The 18,891-nt window shown below is 38.5% G+C and overlaps 1 protein-coding gene across 1 annotated transcript in view; it reads right to left on the bottom strand.

Annotated features, from left to right (window-relative positions):
* DGKQ (diacylglycerol kinase theta) overlaps nucleotides 1-18,891 on the bottom strand; it is a 220,117-nt gene that overhangs the window by 35,511 nt on the left and 165,715 nt on the right. Inside the window, exons 12-16 of the mRNA XM_075825529.1 lie at nucleotides 16,745-16,806; nucleotides 16,447-16,597; nucleotides 15,585-15,623; nucleotides 13,602-13,717; nucleotides 3,974-4,125 (exon numbers count right to left, since the gene is read on the bottom strand). Of these exons, the coding sequence (XP_075681644.1) occupies nucleotides 3,974-4,125; nucleotides 13,602-13,717; nucleotides 15,585-15,623; nucleotides 16,447-16,597; nucleotides 16,745-16,806 (520 nt within the window). The remainder of the gene's footprint in view (nucleotides 1-3,973; nucleotides 4,126-13,601; nucleotides 13,718-15,584; nucleotides 15,624-16,446; nucleotides 16,598-16,744; nucleotides 16,807-18,891) is intronic.

The following is an 18,891-nucleotide window of genomic DNA, read 5'->3' as shown; positions in this document are numbered from 1 at the left end:
CTGAATTTTAATTTTATTACATTTTTTTCTGTAACAGAGAAGGTTTTAGCAGAGAAATACTACTAAATATGTATTGTCCAAATTCTGCAGTTTTTAGAAATGTCCCACATGTGGCCCTACTGCGCTCGTGGACTAAAACACAAGCCCTAGAAGCAAAGAAGCACCTAGTGCATTTTGAGGCCTCTTTTTTTATTAGAATATATTTTAGGCAGCATGCCAGGTTTGAAGAGGTGTTGAGGTATCAAAACAATGGAAATCCACCAGAAGTGACACCATTTTGGAAATTACACCCCTCAAGGAATTCATTTATGGTTTTTGTTATCATTTTGACCGCACAGTTTTTTCACAGCACCTATTTGAATTGGGCTGTGAAATGAAAAAAATGATATTTTTTCCAATAAGATGTCATTTTTTATCAAAATTTCTTATTTTCACAAGGAACAACATACCCCATTTTGTTGCCCAATTTGTCCTTAGTGCGGTAATACCCCATTTGTGGTGATAAACTGCCGTTTGGGCCCATGGGAGGGCTCAGAAGGAAAGGAGCGCTATGTGTTTGTTGGAGTCCAGATTTTGCTGGATTGGTTTTTGGGTGCCATGTCGCATTTGCAGGGCCCCAGAGGTATCAAAGCAATGGAAACCCACCAAAAGTGACCCCATTTTGGAAACTACACCCCTCAAGGAATTCATTTATTGTTTTTGTTATCATTTTGACCGCACAGTTTTTTCACAGCACCTATTTGAATTGGGCTGTGAAATGAAAAAAATGATATTTTTTCCAATAAGATGTCATTTTTTATCAAAATTTCTTATTTTCACAAGGAACAACATACCCCATTTTGTTGCCCAATTTGTCCTTAGTGCGGCAATACCCCATTTGTGGTGATAAACTACCGTTTGGGCCCATGGGAGGGCTCAGAAGGAAAGGACCACCATTTGGCCTACTGGAGCTTTTCTGGTGCTAAGTCATGTATGCAGAAGCCCCTGAGGTACCAGTACAGTTGAAACCCCCGAGAAGTGACCCCATTTTAAAAACTACACCCCTTAAGACATTCATCTAGAGGTGTAGTGAGCATTTTGACCCCACAGGTACTGTGTAAAAGATAATGTGCAGCAGATGGTGCAGTGTGAGATTTGCAATTTTATATAAATATATGCCATTTCAGTGTCCAATATATTGTGCCCAGCATGCGCCACCGGTTCACCTGGGTACGGCAATACCCTACATGTGGCTGTTATCAGCTGCCTGGGCATACGGCAGGGCTCAGAAGGGAAAGATGAGGGGGGTAAGCTGTGCGGAGTGCATCAGGGTAAATTAAAAATCAAGGGATGTATGATACATTTTAAAACAATCTTTTATACAGAGCCCTGGTTTTTCGGGACACGTGTCACATTGGTATATTGTGTTCTTCCTTATCCCCCTCTTATAGCAGACTCTGCACCTCTTTTGACTCTTTCCCTTTCCACCGGTTTGGGGAACTTCTCCTGGAAAGTGTTGCCCTGGTACGATGCGTGTGGCCTCGCTTCCAGAAGTACTGGGTGCCCCCCCTTCCTGGTCCCTAAAGATTAGATCTTGAAATTCCAGGAAAGTTCCCCTCTGGCCTGCACATCGACGTAGCACGTACGCATTGTACAAAGCCATCTGTATGATGTGCACGGCCAGCTTCTTATACCACACCGCATGGCGCTGTAGGGCTTCAGGACTTGATTTGACAAGTCCATCCCTCCCATGTACCTATTGTAGTCCAGGATGCAGTCTGGTTTGGGGGTGGCCTTTCCTTCATATATCCTAAATCTGTAGGTATACCCTGATGCACTCTCGCACAGCTTATACATCTTCATGCCATACCTTGCCCTCTTACCCGGCAGGTACTGGCGGAATTGAACCCTCCCTTTAAAATGTACCAGGGACTCCTCAATAGAAATACACTTCTCGGGGTTGTATGTTTGGGAAAACCGGGCACTGAAACGGTCTAATAAGGGTCTCCGTTTATACAAACGGTCAAAACTGGGGTCATCTCGGGGTGGGCACGGCTCATTATCAGTATAATGTAAGAAGCGAAGTATTGCCTCATTTATTTATTTTTTTCCAGTTCAGTTCTGAAGTTGCTTTGAGGGGCCCATATATTAGAAACCCCTATCAAACACCCCATTTTAGAAACTAGACCCCTCAAAGTATTCACAACAGCATTTAGAAAGTTTATGAACCCTTTAGGTGTTTCACAAAAATTTAGAGCAAAGTAGAGGTGAAATTTACTTTTTTTTTTTTGTCAGAAAATCCTCTTAAAACCTTTTGTGTTATAAAAAAAAATGGTATAATCAGAGAAACGCAACTTAATACTTATTGCCCAGATTCTGCAGTTTTGAGAAATATCCCACATGTGGCCCTAGTGCGGTAATGGACTGAAGCACCGGCCTCAGAAGCAAAGGAGCACCTAGAAGATTTTGAGGCCTCTTTTTTATTAGGCACCATGTCCGGTTTGAAGAGGTCTTGTGGTGCCAAAACATTGGAAACCCCCCAAAAGTGACCCCAATTTGGAAACTAGACCCCTTGAGGAATCCATTGCAGTTTTCATGGGGTGCATGCGGCTTTTTGATCCGTTTTTATTCTATTTTTAGGTGGCGTGGTGACTAAAAAACAGCAATTCTACTATTGTTTTTTTATTCTATTTTTTTTACTGCGTGCACCGTGCGCTATAAATGACATATTCACTTTATTCTGCGGGGCGATACGATTACGGCGATACCCTATGTTTATAGTTTTTTTTTATGTCTTATGGCGTTTGCCCAATAAAATACGTTTTGTAAAAAATCATTCACTTTTTGTGTTACCTTATTCTAAGAGCCAGAACTTTTTTATTTTTCAATCAATAAAGCCGTGCGAGGACTTATTTTTTGCGTAACGAACTGTAGTTTCGATCATCAGTACCATTTTTAGGTACATGCGACTTTTTGATCTCTTTTTATTCAATTTTTTGGGAGGTGAAGTGACCAAACAATCGTGATTGTGGTACGGTTTATTATTATTTTTTTTTACGGCGTTCACCGTGCGGGATAAATAACAAAATAATTTTGTAGTTCAGGCCGTTACGGACGCGGCGATACCAATTATGTATAGTTTGTTTGTTTATATATTTTTATTAATAATAAATGACTGATAAGGTAAAAAGGGGGACTTTTACTTTTAATACTTTTAAAACTTTTATTTTCTTATTTTTACACAACTTTTTTTAACTTTTTTTTTACTTTATTACTTTGTCCCACTAGGGGACTTGAGGGCAGGAGGCCCTGATCGCTATTCTAATACACTGCACTACATGCGTAGTGCAGTGTATTAGAACTGTCAGCTACTCACTGACAGCAAGCATAGTGGGTCCTGACGTTGTCAGGACCCACTAGGCTTCCGTCTATGGCATAGCCGGACGCCATTGTTTGGTGTCCGGTTGCCATAGTCACCATCGCCGGCCGCTATCGTGTAGCAGGCCGGCGATGGCGGATTAACCCCTAAGAAGCCGCGATCGCTATTGAACGCGGCTTTTGAGGGGTTAATCGGCGGGGAGCTCCGCGATCGGTCCCGGCACATTGAGCAGTGATAATCTGCTGTCGGAAACAGCAGCTATCGCAGCTCATGAACGCGCCCCGCACGAACGGCGCCGTGTTTACTCCATGACATACTATTATGTCATGGAGCGCGAACGATGCACTTACCATGACATAATAGTATGTCCTGGAGCGTTAAGGGGTTAAGGGGTTAATGGCAGGGATAAAAGCTAACTTAGGCCCCCACCATTACAGCAGGGTGTCAGCTGCAAGATACAGCTGACATCCGGGGATGATGGTACCGACTGTGTCGGTGCCATATATTCGTCATAAGTATACGACAATTTGCTGGAAGCACTGGCTTTCCATGACGTATACTTACGACAAATGTCGGGAAGGGGTTAAACCTCAAATATAAGATACAAACACATACCCAGGCAGAGGACCTCCATTTGTTAATTCAAAAACTTGATGTGGATTCAGCAGTTCGCGAAAACTGTGGAGAAGATCACGGCCCTTGAGACCTCCACTCTTAGGGTTAACAAACACCAAGAGAGGACAGGAACTCTGAGGTAATTTTTCATGCTGGGAATAAAAAAAAAAAAAGAAAATGTAACAGAAAAGCAAGACAATCAGTAGAACTTATTATTTTAAGAATCAAAACATAAGCTAGTCAGGAAGACATGGGTTCAGTGATGATCTACAACAAAAGAACTTACCTGGCACTCAGTCCTGTGGTATATGGCTTTAAACCATTAAATGTGAGAAAAGAAAAACATAAAAATGTCATATGTGACACGTGAAAAGTGTCTAAGTTCACTAGCGGTCTACTAAATCTAAACTACTCTAAAAGTATTGCTTTTAACTGCATGGCCAGGCCATACACGGTTAAATCTCACCAGTCAAGCAGAAGATTTTCTTTTATGCGTTGGTGATAACGGTTTGACATACCTTACCATCAATAATGGTTTTGTCTTGGCTACATTTTTAATTAGGAATCAACTGGGCTTCATCATACTACCATACATACTGGGTAGGCAGACCACTTCATACAGAAAGGATTTATTTAAAAAAAAAAAAACAACAAATATTCCTGTATGAATGAGACTGAAAGTTAACTTAATTCAAGCAAAAACTTGGTATGATGTTGTGGGTTGTGTAAGATCATGTTACTGAATGGTGTTATGGGAATCAGGATCCCGTTTATACATGAGCGGCTGACGGCAACATCTATTGATGACAATTTTTTAATATTTCCGATTGACAATTTTATAGCAATGTAACTGCCCAAAACGAAAAGAAGATGCATAATAAGGCTATGTGCACACACACTAATTACGTCCGTAATTGACGGACGTATTTCGGCCGCAAGTACCGGACCGAACACAGTGCAGGGAGCCGGGCTCCTAGCATCATAGTTATGTACGACGCTAGGAGTCCCTGCCTCTCCGTGGAACTACTGTCCCGTACTGAAAACATGATTACAGTACGGGACAGTTGTCCTGCAGCGAGGCAGGGACTCCTAGCATCGTACATAAGTATAATGCTAGGAGCCCGGCTCCCTGCACTGTGTTCGGTCCGGTACTTGCGGCCGAAATACGTCCGTCGATTACGGACGTAATTAGTGTGTGTGCACATACCCTAAGAGTGATTCTACAATTGTAGTGCTCAGAACAGAATGTTAGGGTGAGATTTATCAAGATTGGTGCAAAGGGAAAGTGAAGTAGTTTCCCACTTTCATTTTCCAAAGAACATCTGCAAAATAAAAGGTGGAATTTGACTGGTTGCTAAGGGCAACTACTTTTTCATTGAACTAGTTTTGATAAATTTCCCCCATAGGCTTGATAAGGCTAGGGCTACCCAGCTGCTATGGCCCCAGCACAGCTTTGCACGTAATTAAAATTAATGTGGCCACGTTGTGACTATCAGGTTGCCGCGCAGGTAGGGATTTCTTGCGACTGTCATGTCAACCTCCAGGTCACACCATGGTCACAGTGACTTTTATTCCGTGCGGTGCATGCAGGGGCACCCAGCGATTTCTGGCCGCACTACCTGTGTCGCGGGCAAAGCTTAATTCTGTCTGCACTGCTGTACGATCAGGAGACATTCAGATTTTTACTGAGAGATAATAATATTTTTAAAGGTCTTTTTTTTCTGCCATTAGCAGCTTCGAGAATAGGATGAGTATGGCAGTACACATTAATTGTATGGTTTGGGAACTAGGATATCACAAAATGTGTTTAAACACAGGTTAATGAGCAAACATTTCTACATACTACAACATGCCACAACAGTACCTATGATGGGAATCAAGATGTATTGCAATACTCAGACTACCCAATATGTAATGGTACCCGTATGGTTCTATTTGGTAATGTAAAAGAAATGTATTGACATGGGATCTATAAATCAGGAAATCTTGTAACTTCGGGTGTTCTCATCAATGTTTTTCTTTGTCATAATTTGGATCATCAGGTAAAGCCACATCAAATTTCCCAAACCTCGCCAGAGACCCTGGCTTATATTACGCTCAACATAGTGGTCAGCTGAACTTTTTGAAGTAGCTGAAGAAATTAACACACACAAAACCGGTACAACAATATTTCTTTCACTTCCTGATTATCTGAACTTATGTCCATAGATAGGATCTCGTATCAATAGAGTTCGTCACACGATTAGGGTATGTGCACACGCTAGCTGTCATTTACGTGTGAAATGACAGCCTGTTTTCAAGAGAAAACAGCTGCCTCGTTTCACACGTAAATGCTCCTCCTCGTAATATACGAGCCGTCTGAGACGCTCGTAAATCTTGAGCTGTGCTTCATTGTGTTCAATGAAGAACAGCTCAAATTACGTGGCAAAGAAGTGCCCTGCACTTCTTTGCCGAGGCAGTCCATTTACGCGTCGTCGTTTGACAGCTGTCAAACGACGACGCGTAAATTACAGGTCGTCTGCACAATATGTCGGCAAACCCATTCAAATGAATGGGCAGATGTTTGCCGACGTATTGTAGCACTATTTTCAGGCGTAAAACGAGGCATAATACGCCTCGTTTACGCCTGAAAATAGGTCGTGTGAACCCAGCCTAAAGCAAGAATTTGGTTGAATAGGAAAAAGGCGGGCACTACATAGGTCAATGTGTACATAGAAATCAATATGAACAAAATAAAAAAAAAACGTATAAGGGATTGCACTTCTCAATTGAAGTATCTTTATTGCAAAAAATAATAGTGCAAAAAAAAAAAAAAAAGTAAAAAACAGACCCAGACCCAAGTGGTTTACTTAAAATTGCATAAACATGTGCAGAACCTGAGTCCTAACCCCTGGTTGGGTTACAGGAATAGACCACACATGGAATAGAAGAAATTTACATGCCATAGGATGCAAATAATTAAGGTTTGAGGAAACCAAACAATACACGCATATCCATCAAATAAACATGGCTAATAAAATATCTAAAACGGATTGTAATATTAGTCTTTGTGAGGTGGTTTCAAATTTGTCATTTTATTTACACAGTATTGCACCTATGGTTCCATGTGAGCAGAAGCACCCCAGGCAGATCGCTGCGTTACTGGCTTCATTAGGGGCCCCATATATTGTCATGTTTACTTGATGTTTGTGGAATTTTCAGTGGTTTTAATTTGGTCAGTTTTTTACACTATTATATGTTGCAATAAGGACACTTTAGTTGGGAGGAGCAGTTACTTATACGCATTTTCTATTTGAGTTTATAGAGTTTGGTTTAATGGCCATACTAGATTTGTATACATGGAAAAGTGCATTCACATGTTTCACACAAATAAAGTAAGAGACAGTTGTAGGAAATGGACACAGGACAGATTGTGAAAAATGCATCAGCTTATTGCTATAAGGTACATTTTCCTATAGGTAAAAAAAGAAGGATGCTACTAGAACTAATCAAACTAGTTGCTAAATAGTGATGTCCATATAAATCTTCCTTACATGCATGCATATATTATATCTACTATGAGGGTATGTGCACACGAGGCATAAACGCTATGGATACTTCGCAGCAGATTTAATTGCAGAAAATCTGCAGTGTAATACAGTAGCAGCAGAGTTGATGAGATTTGAACACATCTGATCCACCCGCTGCGTAAAGAACACACTGAAAAAACGTTCATAAATTGACCTGCGGCGCGGCTTTTTAATCCGCAGCATGTCAAGTTATGCTTCGGAATTGCTGCTTTTCTGGAAAACCTGCAACAAATAGCAGATGCTGTGATTTTTGTGGCAGAAAAGCTGTGATTTCACCACGAAAATCGCAACTCAGAAAAAAATAAAAAATGACAGATTATACTTACCCAGATCTCAATGCCTCTGCGTTCAGCCCAGCCCCCAGGAATGACGTTTCATCCCATGTGCCATCTGCAGCGGTCACATGGGATGAAACGTCATCTCAGGAAGCCAGGCTGCAAGACCTATATATATTATTTATTTTTATTTTTTTAAATAGTAAACCATAAAAACACATACATATATGGTACTGCCACAATTGTAACAAGTTGTAAAATAAAGTTACGGCATTATATAAACGTCATGGCACATAAAAAAAAAAATGACAGGTTAGATGTTTTTTTCCCAATTCCCCCCTAAAAAAAATTATAAAAATGTTATGAATTACAAAACTGTACAAATAAAAACACCTTATTGCACGAAAGAAACCTTCATACTTCTGCGTCAACACAAAAATAAAAAAATTCTTTGAATGCGGCAACAACAAAAATGACTTTTTCCATAAAGCATGCTTTTATTGTGAAAACCTACTAAAAAGGTAAAAAAAAAAATTTATTTATGGCTCTTTGAATGCGCCAAGAAAAACTAAAAAAATTTAAAAAAACAAAACGCTAGGAACTGAAGACCCGACACAGGCCTGACTGTCAGGGGGTAAGATGGCCATATACAATAGGCAAAAGCAAGTTCAGCGGGTTTAACCGACTATCTAATAGCTTTGGGGATCTCCCAACTCTACTCTGACTGACGACATCAAGGGAATGCAGGATCGGGCTTGGTGGATTTTAACATTCCAGGTCCTTCGTTCCCACTTCCGATAAACTGTGTTCTGGAAGCAGTTTATTCCTCTCACTGAAAAACATGCACACTCAGCCGAGTCTGAATGTTTGTGGTGGAATCTAGATTAATAGTTCTTGGCAACAGCTATCTCAAGGGTATGGCTGGCTACACAACTCTTGCTTTTTACTACTATGTCACAGAATTTAATGATCACCACCTTGAGGTAATCCAGCTCTGCCATTCACATGCAGTAGAAGAAGGGTTGGCCACAATAAGATGCCAAAAGTAACGCACTCATTCCAGCTCGCCTCTTCATCAAAGTCATTGCGGCAATGGTGGTCATCAATCTCAACAGCTTCCCTTTCCTTACCACTGCTCTTACGAGTCAAGAGATTACTGTAATTAACTTGCTCCTCTTGCCAGGAAGCAACATTTTTTAAAACAGCATATATAGAGTTGCATATCAATGGAGCTCATTCCTATAGTGGTTGTACAGCCTAGACCAGGACTTCTCAAACTTTTTCTACTGGGGCCACACCATCCAGAACATGGTGATGAATGGGGATCACCACCCATGGTCAAAGTCCATACCAATATTAATATAGCCCAATTTACCTTTCATTTGTCTCCTAAACCAAGTATAACATTAACCCCTTGTCAACATTTGACGTAGGGTTACGTTATAGCCAGCAAGAGGAAGTATGAAGCAGGCTTAAGGCCTTAGGCCACTCCCTTCTAAGTGGGAACTGGTGGTATGTTATTGCGGGGTGCCAATGGTTGTTATGGCAGCCTTGGGCCTCCAGGTCCGCTTCTGCTTATATTATGCCCTATTAATTTTGACAGAAAAATATAAAAGTTATGGCTTTTGGAAGGTGGGGAAGAAAAAACAAAAATGAAAAGCAAACTGGCTGTCACGGCAATTTTTTAAAATAAGCACAAAAGGGGTCAATTAAACCTGAAAATGGTGCAGCCAGATAAAGGACTATGCAGCTTTTAATCACACGTATCATAACTGCCTCCCCAGCTGTATCTAACCAATAACTAGGGGGCGCCTCAGTTTCAGAAGCACTAGCCTAAACACGTGTCTGATTGGTATAGGGCAGCTGTAGGGGTAGGGAGACGCCCACATAAGTGAAAATGAGACTTTTGTGGCTGGATCTACTTTTTTCCCCAAAATGTATTTAACCCCTTAGTGACCACAATACACCTTTTCATGGCGGTCCCCAAGTGTCCTTAAGCTTGGCCGATGCACCTGCTCTAACGGTAGTGATCGAAGTTTCCTTCGACTGTGACCGTTTAACCCCTTAGATTCTGTCGGTCAATAGCGACCACGATATTTAAGTGGTTTATACAGGGAGGGGGCTCCCTCAGTCACCCATCGGTGGTCCGCGAATATGATCGGGGGCTGCCGATGGGTAGTGAGGGCAGCCAGGGGCCTAGCAAAGGATGCCAGCAAATTTCTACACTGACAGGCAGTTCTGGTTTGTATATTAAGCATACCAATGTATTATATAAACGATCAAAACATCGCATAGTGAAGTTCCCTAGTGGGACTAAAAGAAAAAAATTATTAAACTATGCACAGTAAAAGAAAACTAAAAAAAAAAAACAGTTTTCCATAAAAAGTGGTTTTAGCTTGGCAAAGTGTATAAAAAAAAAGAAACAAAAAGTACAAATATATGCTATCGCTGTGATCGTATCCACCCGAGCAATACATTTAAACCGCAAGGTGAACGCCTTAAAAGAAAAAAAAGAAAATACACACAAAACGCAAAAAACTAGAGTTGCTTTTTTTTTTATCTGCCTTCCCTTAAAAATTTTATAAAAGTTAATCAAAAAGTCCCAAGTACCACAAAATGGTACCAATAAAAACTAGATCTCGTCCTGCAAACAAAAACTAAACATTTTTTTTTTTAAAGTGTTTTTATTGTGCAAATGTAACAAAACACAAAACATATACATAGTTTGCGTAATCGTACGACCCATAAAATAAAACGAACACGTTTTTTACACCACACGGTGAACAACGTAAATTTAAAACGCAAAAAAAAATATGGCGGAATTGCTGCTTTTTTTTCCACTTCACTCCCCAAAAAAAGTTAATAAAATTTCATCATGCACTGCAAAATAAAGCCATTAAAAAATACAACTCATCCTGCAAAAAAACAAACCAGTATACAGCTTTGTTAATGGAAAAATAAACTTTTTGAATCGGACTATGAAAAAATTGCTTGGTCAACACGTTCAGGACCAAGGGTCTTCGATGCCTTAATGACCAGGCCTAAATGTAAAGCTCTGGCATACATTCTTCTACACCGTTATAACTTTTGAACTATTTTGGATAACAACCATTTTTATTTTTAGAGTTTTTCAGCTAACTTAGGGCTTATTCAGACGAACGTGTTATACGTCCATGCTACGCGCGTGACTTTCACGCGCGTCGCACGGACCTATGTTAGTCAATGGGGCCGTTCAGACTGTCAGTGATTTTCACGCAGCGTATGTCCAAAGACGTAAAACTCACGACATGTCCTATATTTGCCAGTTTTTCGCGCATCACGCACCCATTGAAGTCAACGGGTGCGTGAAAACCGCGCGCGGCACACAGACGCATTTCCGTGTGACACGCGTGATGCGCGCTACAGTAGTCAAAACTATGAATGAAAACAGAAAAGCACCACGTGCTTTTCTGTTTACAAACATAAAAACAGAGTGTCATAAAGATGGCGGCTGCGCGAAAATCACGCAGCCACGCATCATATGCTGCTGACACACTGAGCTTTTATGGACCTATTGCGCGCGCAAAACACCGCGTTTTTTGCGCGCGCAAAACACACACGCTCGTGGAATCCGGCCTCAGGTTCTATTCACATCTGCGTCAGAGGCTCCGTTCGGGACCTCAGTCGCAGATCTGGCAAGGTTTACCGGAGAAAATAGGGCAGCATGCTGCGCTATTGTGTCCGGTAAAATCACGGACAGCACAACGGAAAGCCGACTGAACCTAGTAAAGTCAGTGAGTTCCATCTGCAACCAGCGGTGTCCGTTGCTTCCGTTATTCCCTTGTTCTGCTCCTCTGATGAAGCCAAACAACGGAATGACACAATGCAGGTGTGAACATAGCCTTATCTACTATGCCTGCCTGCTCTAACACGAAAAGGCACAGGGAATACAAAGCATATACTTCCTATATAGTGTGTGTGTGTGTGTGTGTGTGTGTGTGTGTGTGTGTGTGTGTGTGTGTGTGTGTGTGTGCGCGCGCGCGCGCGCGCACACACGCGCGCATATATACAGGGTGGGCCATTTATATGGATACACCTAAATAAAATGGCAATGGTTGGTGATATTAACTTCCTGTTTGTGGCACATTAGTATATGGGAGGGGGGAAACTTTTTAAGCTGGGTGTTGACCATGGCGGCCATTTTGAAGTCGGCCATTTTGTATCCAACTTTAGTTTTTTCAATGGGAAGAGGGTCATGTGACACATCAAACTTATCGATAATTTCACAAGAAAAACAATGGTGTGCTTGGTTTTAACGTTACTTTATTCTTTCATGAGTTATTTACAAGCTTCTCTTTGTTTACAGCCATTGACATGTCGCAGAGGTTAACACGTGAGGAGCGGATAGAAATTGTGTTGATGTCTGGTGAACGCAGTACCCGGGTCATTGCAGCAGATTTCAATGCAAGACACCCTACGAGACCACCCATCTGCCATGCTACAGTTTGCAAACTGCTTGCCAAGTTTCGTGAAACTGGTTCAGTGTTGGATTTGCCCAAATTTGGACGCATGAAAACTGTCTCTAATGAAGAAACATCAGTGGCTGTCCTAGCTTCATTCAGCAAGAGCCCACAGCGTAGCACTCGCCACATGTCACTGGAGAGTGGCATCAGTCGAACATCCCTTCGGCGGATATTAGCTACTCACAAATGGCACCCTTACAAACTCCAGCTACTGCAGCATCTCAACGAGGATGACCCAGGTCGGCGCACTGAATTTGCAAAACAAAAATTGGAACAGGACCCTCAGTTTACACAGAACAGCAACTGAAACTACGGATACTGGAAGCCTGTGCTAGCATTTCTTCTGCGGTGTTGCGATCAGTGTGTGAAGAGGGTTGCATTGACAATCCAACACAATGGGCAGCACTTTGAACACATTTTATAAGTGGTCAGAAACGTGTAAATAACTCATGAAAGAATAAAGTAACGTTAAAACCAAGCACACCATTGTTTTTCTTGTGAAATTCCCGATAAGTTTAAAGTGTCACATGACCCTCTTCCCATTGAAAAAACTAAAGTTGGATACAAAATGGCCACCATGGTCAACACCCAGCTTGAAAAGTTTCCCCCCTCCCATATACTAATGTGCCACAAACAGGAAGTTAATATCACCAACCATTCCCATTTTATATAGGTGTATCCATATAAATGGCCCACCCTGTATTATATATATATATATATATATATATATATATATATATATAAAATACACTTTTCTCTTGCCTTCTCTCAATCAGTCTCCCTCTCTATGAAACACTGTGAGAGAGTAAAGGAGGCGGAGAGGACAAGCGTAAAAAGTTTGTTTACAAAAAAACTTTCAGAGAAAAACCTGCTCAGAAGCCGAACCAATTGGTTCGGCTATCAAGGAGCAGGTTGCTGGGGAGTAGGGGACACTCAGACCGCCAGCATCAGAGCGCTCTCCTCAGCGATATGCCGGCAGAAGCAGAGGACTTTAGATTCACGCCCTGGCTGTGCATGGGGCATATGCAGCTAGGACGTGAATCTACAGATTGTCGGCATGAAAGGGTTAAGAGACAAAATAGGCCGGTCATTAAAGGGTTAAATAAAGCAATTCAAATCACAAAACCAGAAAACTTACATTTCGAAGAGGTGGATTATCCAAGAATTATTAAGCTAACTGTTCAGTCTGTCAAAAAAAGTAGTTTTATTGACTGATTTTCACAATTCGAAAGAAACACAACACAAAAAAACAAGCATTGTGCTTTTCCAAACAAAAACTCACCATGATATGGGGGATAATAGCAGTTGTTAGCTGCTTGTTGTTAACAGTAGTGTCTTTTACTAGCATAAATATTCGCTCTGCTTCAGAAAAACAGGAAATCTGCAACACAACAGCACCTGGAAAAAAAATATACTGCAGTAGTGAACATTTCTGCAAATATTCTACAGACCTTTTAAAAGGGGTTGTCCACTACCGGACAACTGATTACCTTATCTATGAAATAAAGGGGTTTTTGTTCATGTAAAAAAAAAAAAAACTTTTCCCCCTAAAGCATTGTAAAAAAAAAAAAAATAATATAAACATAATTGATATCTGCACAACCCTAAAAGTCTGAACTATTACAATATATCATTATTTAAACGACATAATTAAAAAAAATTAAATGCCAGAATCACGATATTTTGGTCACCTCTATTCCCACAACAAATGGAATAAAAAGTGATCAAAACCTCGCAAAACTACAGCTTATACCTCAAAAAGCCCTCATACCGCTTAATCGTCAGAAAAATTAAAGTTATGGTTGTTTTAATTGCACTGTGAATTCCGTAAAAACGAAAGTGCAAAAAACTATGGAGGAATCGCTATTTTTTTAAAATTTTCTACCCCACAAATATTTTTTTCCCAGTTTCCTAGAACATTATATGGTTTAATAAGTGGTGCTATGAAAAACTACAATCGCCCTGCAAAAGTCAAGCCCTTATAGGGCTATATCGATGGAAAATGAAAATATTATGGCTTTTGGAAGATGGGAGGAAAAAATATAAATGAAAATCTGAAAAATGCTGCGGCGGGAAGGGGTTAAATTGCAATATGATGCAAAAGTATGTCTGCATTGAAAATTATTTGTGTCAGACTTTAGTTGATCATAACCCTAACCTTTTAAAATGTAGTTAACCCCTTATTGACCACCAATAAGCCTTTTCACGGTGGTCACGAAGGGACCTTAGGCTAGGCCGTCGCCTTTTCATGGCGGCCCAGTATAAGTCCTGCACGGGTGTCCCATGCAGGCTGGAGCCAGGGCTCGGCTGTCTGATGACAGCCGGGCTCCTGCTCCAACGGCCGCGATCGAAGTTTACTTCGATCGCAGCCGTTTAACCCGTTAAATGCTGCGGTCAACAGCGACCGCTGCATTTAACTTGTTTACAGAGGGAGGGAGCTCAGTCTGTCACCCATCGGCGGTCAGAAAATGAAATTGCAGGCCTCCAATGGGGTGTCATGGCAGCCGGTAGCCTACTAAAAACCCTGCCCTGGGCATATGCCTATTAGGACGTTCCAGAGGGATGGCCTAATAGATTGCCTGTCAGTTTTACACCGACAGGCAATAATGCTTTGGTATACAAAGTATACCAAAGCATTATAGTAGCGATCTAAAGATCACATAGAAAAGTGCCCTAGTGGGACTAAAAAAAAAGTAATGTGAAATAAAAATTCTTAATAAAAGTTACAGTAAAAAATTAATAATTTTTTTTTTACATAAAAACTGGTTCTACTTTGTAAAAGTGTCAAAAATAAATAAAACAAAACATACACGGTATCGCTGCGACCGTAATGACCCAAACAATAAAGTTAATGTCATTTAAACCACAAGGTGAACGTAAAAAAAAAAAAATGGCCAAATTGCTTTTTTTTTCCCATTGCCCCTCAAAAACAGTGAACGGCGTCAATTTAAAACGCATAGAACAATGGTGGAATTTCAAGTTTTTTTTCTATTCCCCCCCCCCCCCCAAAAAAAGTTAATCAAAGTTAATAAAAAAATGACATGTACCCCAAAATGGTGCCATTAAAAACTACAACTAATCCCGCAAAAAACAAGTCCTCATACAACTAGGTTGACGGAAAAATAAAAGTTATAGCTCTTTGAATGAGACTATAGAAAAATGAATGGTCATTAGGGCCTAAAAAGGCTGGTCACTAAGGGGTTAAGGCATGGAAGATATTTAACTTGCAAATAGGAAATTACAACATTTATAAACTGTACATTACCTTGGGGGGCATAAACTGGAATGACAGTAGCCAAATTCTCTGTAAAGATAACAGAATGCATGGTAAAATTGTACAATTTAAAAAGTCTATGAAATATTATAATAAAACGTTAATAATAATTAATAATTTAAGTAAATGGATTTTCAAAATGTTAAATAAACATCTACATTTTAAATGAAAGACAGCAAAAAAATACTCTGCAATTGCTCTTTCACTTGGCGACATTCGATTTCCTAATATAATAATTGCTTCTCATGGTACAGTGTAGTCAAAGCGAATGTTTCATGTCCGCATAGTAAAATCTGTTTTTCAGGTAATGATCCAATCCTTCTACTCCTCATATCAGATTACTTTATGGGCCTTAGAAAGGATCACATTTAAAATTAGACAACTTCATTTCACAAACTAAGCTCTTTAAGGCCCTGTTCACACAGAGGTTTTTTTTGCAAACCGAAAAATCTGCATCAAAACTCAGGAATTTTGAGCCAGATTTTGACCTGCCTGAAAATACTTGCCACGTTTCGGCCACGGCCATTGATCGCCGCGGGCACAAAACACCACGAAAAACATTTTCTCGGCCTCCCATTGATTTCAATGGGAAGTCAGAGGCGGAACCGCGGTAAGAAAGAGCGTGCCGCTTTCCTTTACCGCAAGTGGCTAAAAACCACCACGGAACAAAAGGGCCTCCGCCTCCCATTGAAACCAAGGAGAGGCGGTTTTGGCCATTCTTTGCTGCCGATTCAGACGCGGTTTTCATGTAAAAAAAACTCTTTGTGAACTGGGCCTAAGGGAGATCAATAATCTCTATGCACAAATCGGAAACCATCAAAGTTTTAGGTTTCATTCAATAGGAAATTCTCACCCTTTATATCCAGGCTGTCTTTTAAGATATTTTTATATTCCTCATTAGAAAGTAAAACTGGTAGGCCACTAAGCAAGAGTTCGATTTTAATGGCAGGCTTTGTGTTTTCTTCTAAGTAAAATCTGGTCTGGTTCATTTGCCGAATAGAAGTCTAACATACAAAATAAGAGAGGAAGGTTATAAAAAACGGAAATGGGTTGTTTCTGAATAACATAATTCACTACTAGTGCATTGTTTATTGCTATACATTTTTTTGCTGCCATTGCCAGCTTGACTAGAAAACTCCAAGCCTACTAACCTTTCGTATGTCTCGGAGCCGATCAAGAATTAACTCGTCAACTGGCAGAACCATTCTCTGCACTAGAGAAAAAAAAGTCATATATTACCATTATCCTGCTGAAAAAAGAAAACGGTCAATAAACTTGGTCTATTTAATTATTTACACTGTTCCCAGAACAAAAGCAGTCAAATTGCCCCTAGAACAGGGGTCTTAAACTCAGCCAGGTAAATAGGTGGCACATAGAAAAAATGTGAAGTTGACGGACCGCATTACTTTCAAATTTGATAGATTAACAATAATTTTGTATTGTATTAGTTATTTGAACTACTATAACAATACTACATTATTATAATACTACATTACTATAATAATTCTACACTACTATAACAATTCTACATTACATTACTATAACAATACTACATTACTATAACAATACTACATTACTATAACAATACTACAGTACTATAATAATACTACATTACTATAATAATACTACATTACTATAATAATACTACATTACTATAATAATACTACATTACTATAACAATACTACATTACTATAACACTACTACAATACTATAACAATACTACAATACTATAACAATACTACAATACTATAACACTACTACAATACTATAACACTACTACAATACTATAACACTACTACAATACTATAACACTACTACAATACTATAATAATACTACATTACTATAATAATACTACATTACTATAACAATACTACATTACTATAACACTACTACAATACTATAACAATACTACAATACTATAATAATACTACATTACTATAACAATACTACATTACTATAACACTACTACAATACTATAACAATACTACAATACTATAATAATACTACATTACTATAACAATACTACATTACTATAACACTACTACAATACTATAACAATACTACAATACTATAATAATACTACATTACTATAACAATACTACATTACTATAACAATACTACATTACAATAACAATACTACAATACTATAACACTACTACAATACTATAATAATACTACATTAATATAACAATACTACATTACTATAACAATACTACAATACTATAACACTACTACAATACTATAATAATACTACATTACTATAACAATACTACAATACTATAACAATACTACATTACTATAACACTACTATAATAATACTACATTACTATAACAATACTACATTACTATAATAATACTACATTACTATAACCATACTACAATACTATAACACTACTACAATACTATAATAATACTACATTACTATAACAATACTACAATACTATAACAATACTACATTACTATAACAATACTACATTACTATAACAATACTACAATACTATAACACTACTATAATAATACTACATTACTATAACAATACTACATTACTATAATACTACTTTACTATAACAATACTAGATTACTATAACAATACTACTTTACTATAACAATACTACATTACTATAATAACACTACTACATTACTATAATAATACTACATTACTATAACAATACTACAATACTATAACACTACTACAATACTATAATAATACTACATTACTATAATAATACTACATTACTATAACAATACTACATTATTATAATACTACATTACTATAATAATTCTACACTACTATAACAATTCTACACTACTATAACAATTCTACATTACTATATTACTACATTACTATAACAATACTACATTACTATAATAATACTACATTACTATAACAATACTACATTATTATAATAATTCTACACTACTATAACAATTCTACACTACTATAATAATTATACACTACTATAACAATTCTACACTACTATAATACTACATTACTATAATAATTCTACACTACTATAATACTACATTACTACAACAATACTACATTACTATAATAATTATACACTATAACAATTCTACACTACTATAATACTACATTACTATATTACTACATTACTGTAACACTACTACATTACTAACACTACTACATTACTATAATAATTCTACACTACTATAACAATTCTACACTACTATAACAATTCTACACTACTATAACAATTCTACACTACTATAATACTACATTACTATATAACACTACTACATTACTATAACACTACATTACTATAATAATTATACAC

Source organism: Rhinoderma darwinii, chromosome 1 (assembly GCF_050947455.1).
Source record: "Rhinoderma darwinii isolate aRhiDar2 chromosome 1, aRhiDar2.hap1, whole genome shotgun sequence".
Classification (NCBI taxonomy): Eukaryota; Metazoa; Chordata; class Amphibia; order Anura; family Rhinodermatidae; genus Rhinoderma; species Rhinoderma darwinii.
Note: the sequence above shows the minus strand (reverse complement) of the source record. Positions and strands in the feature narration are given on the sequence as shown.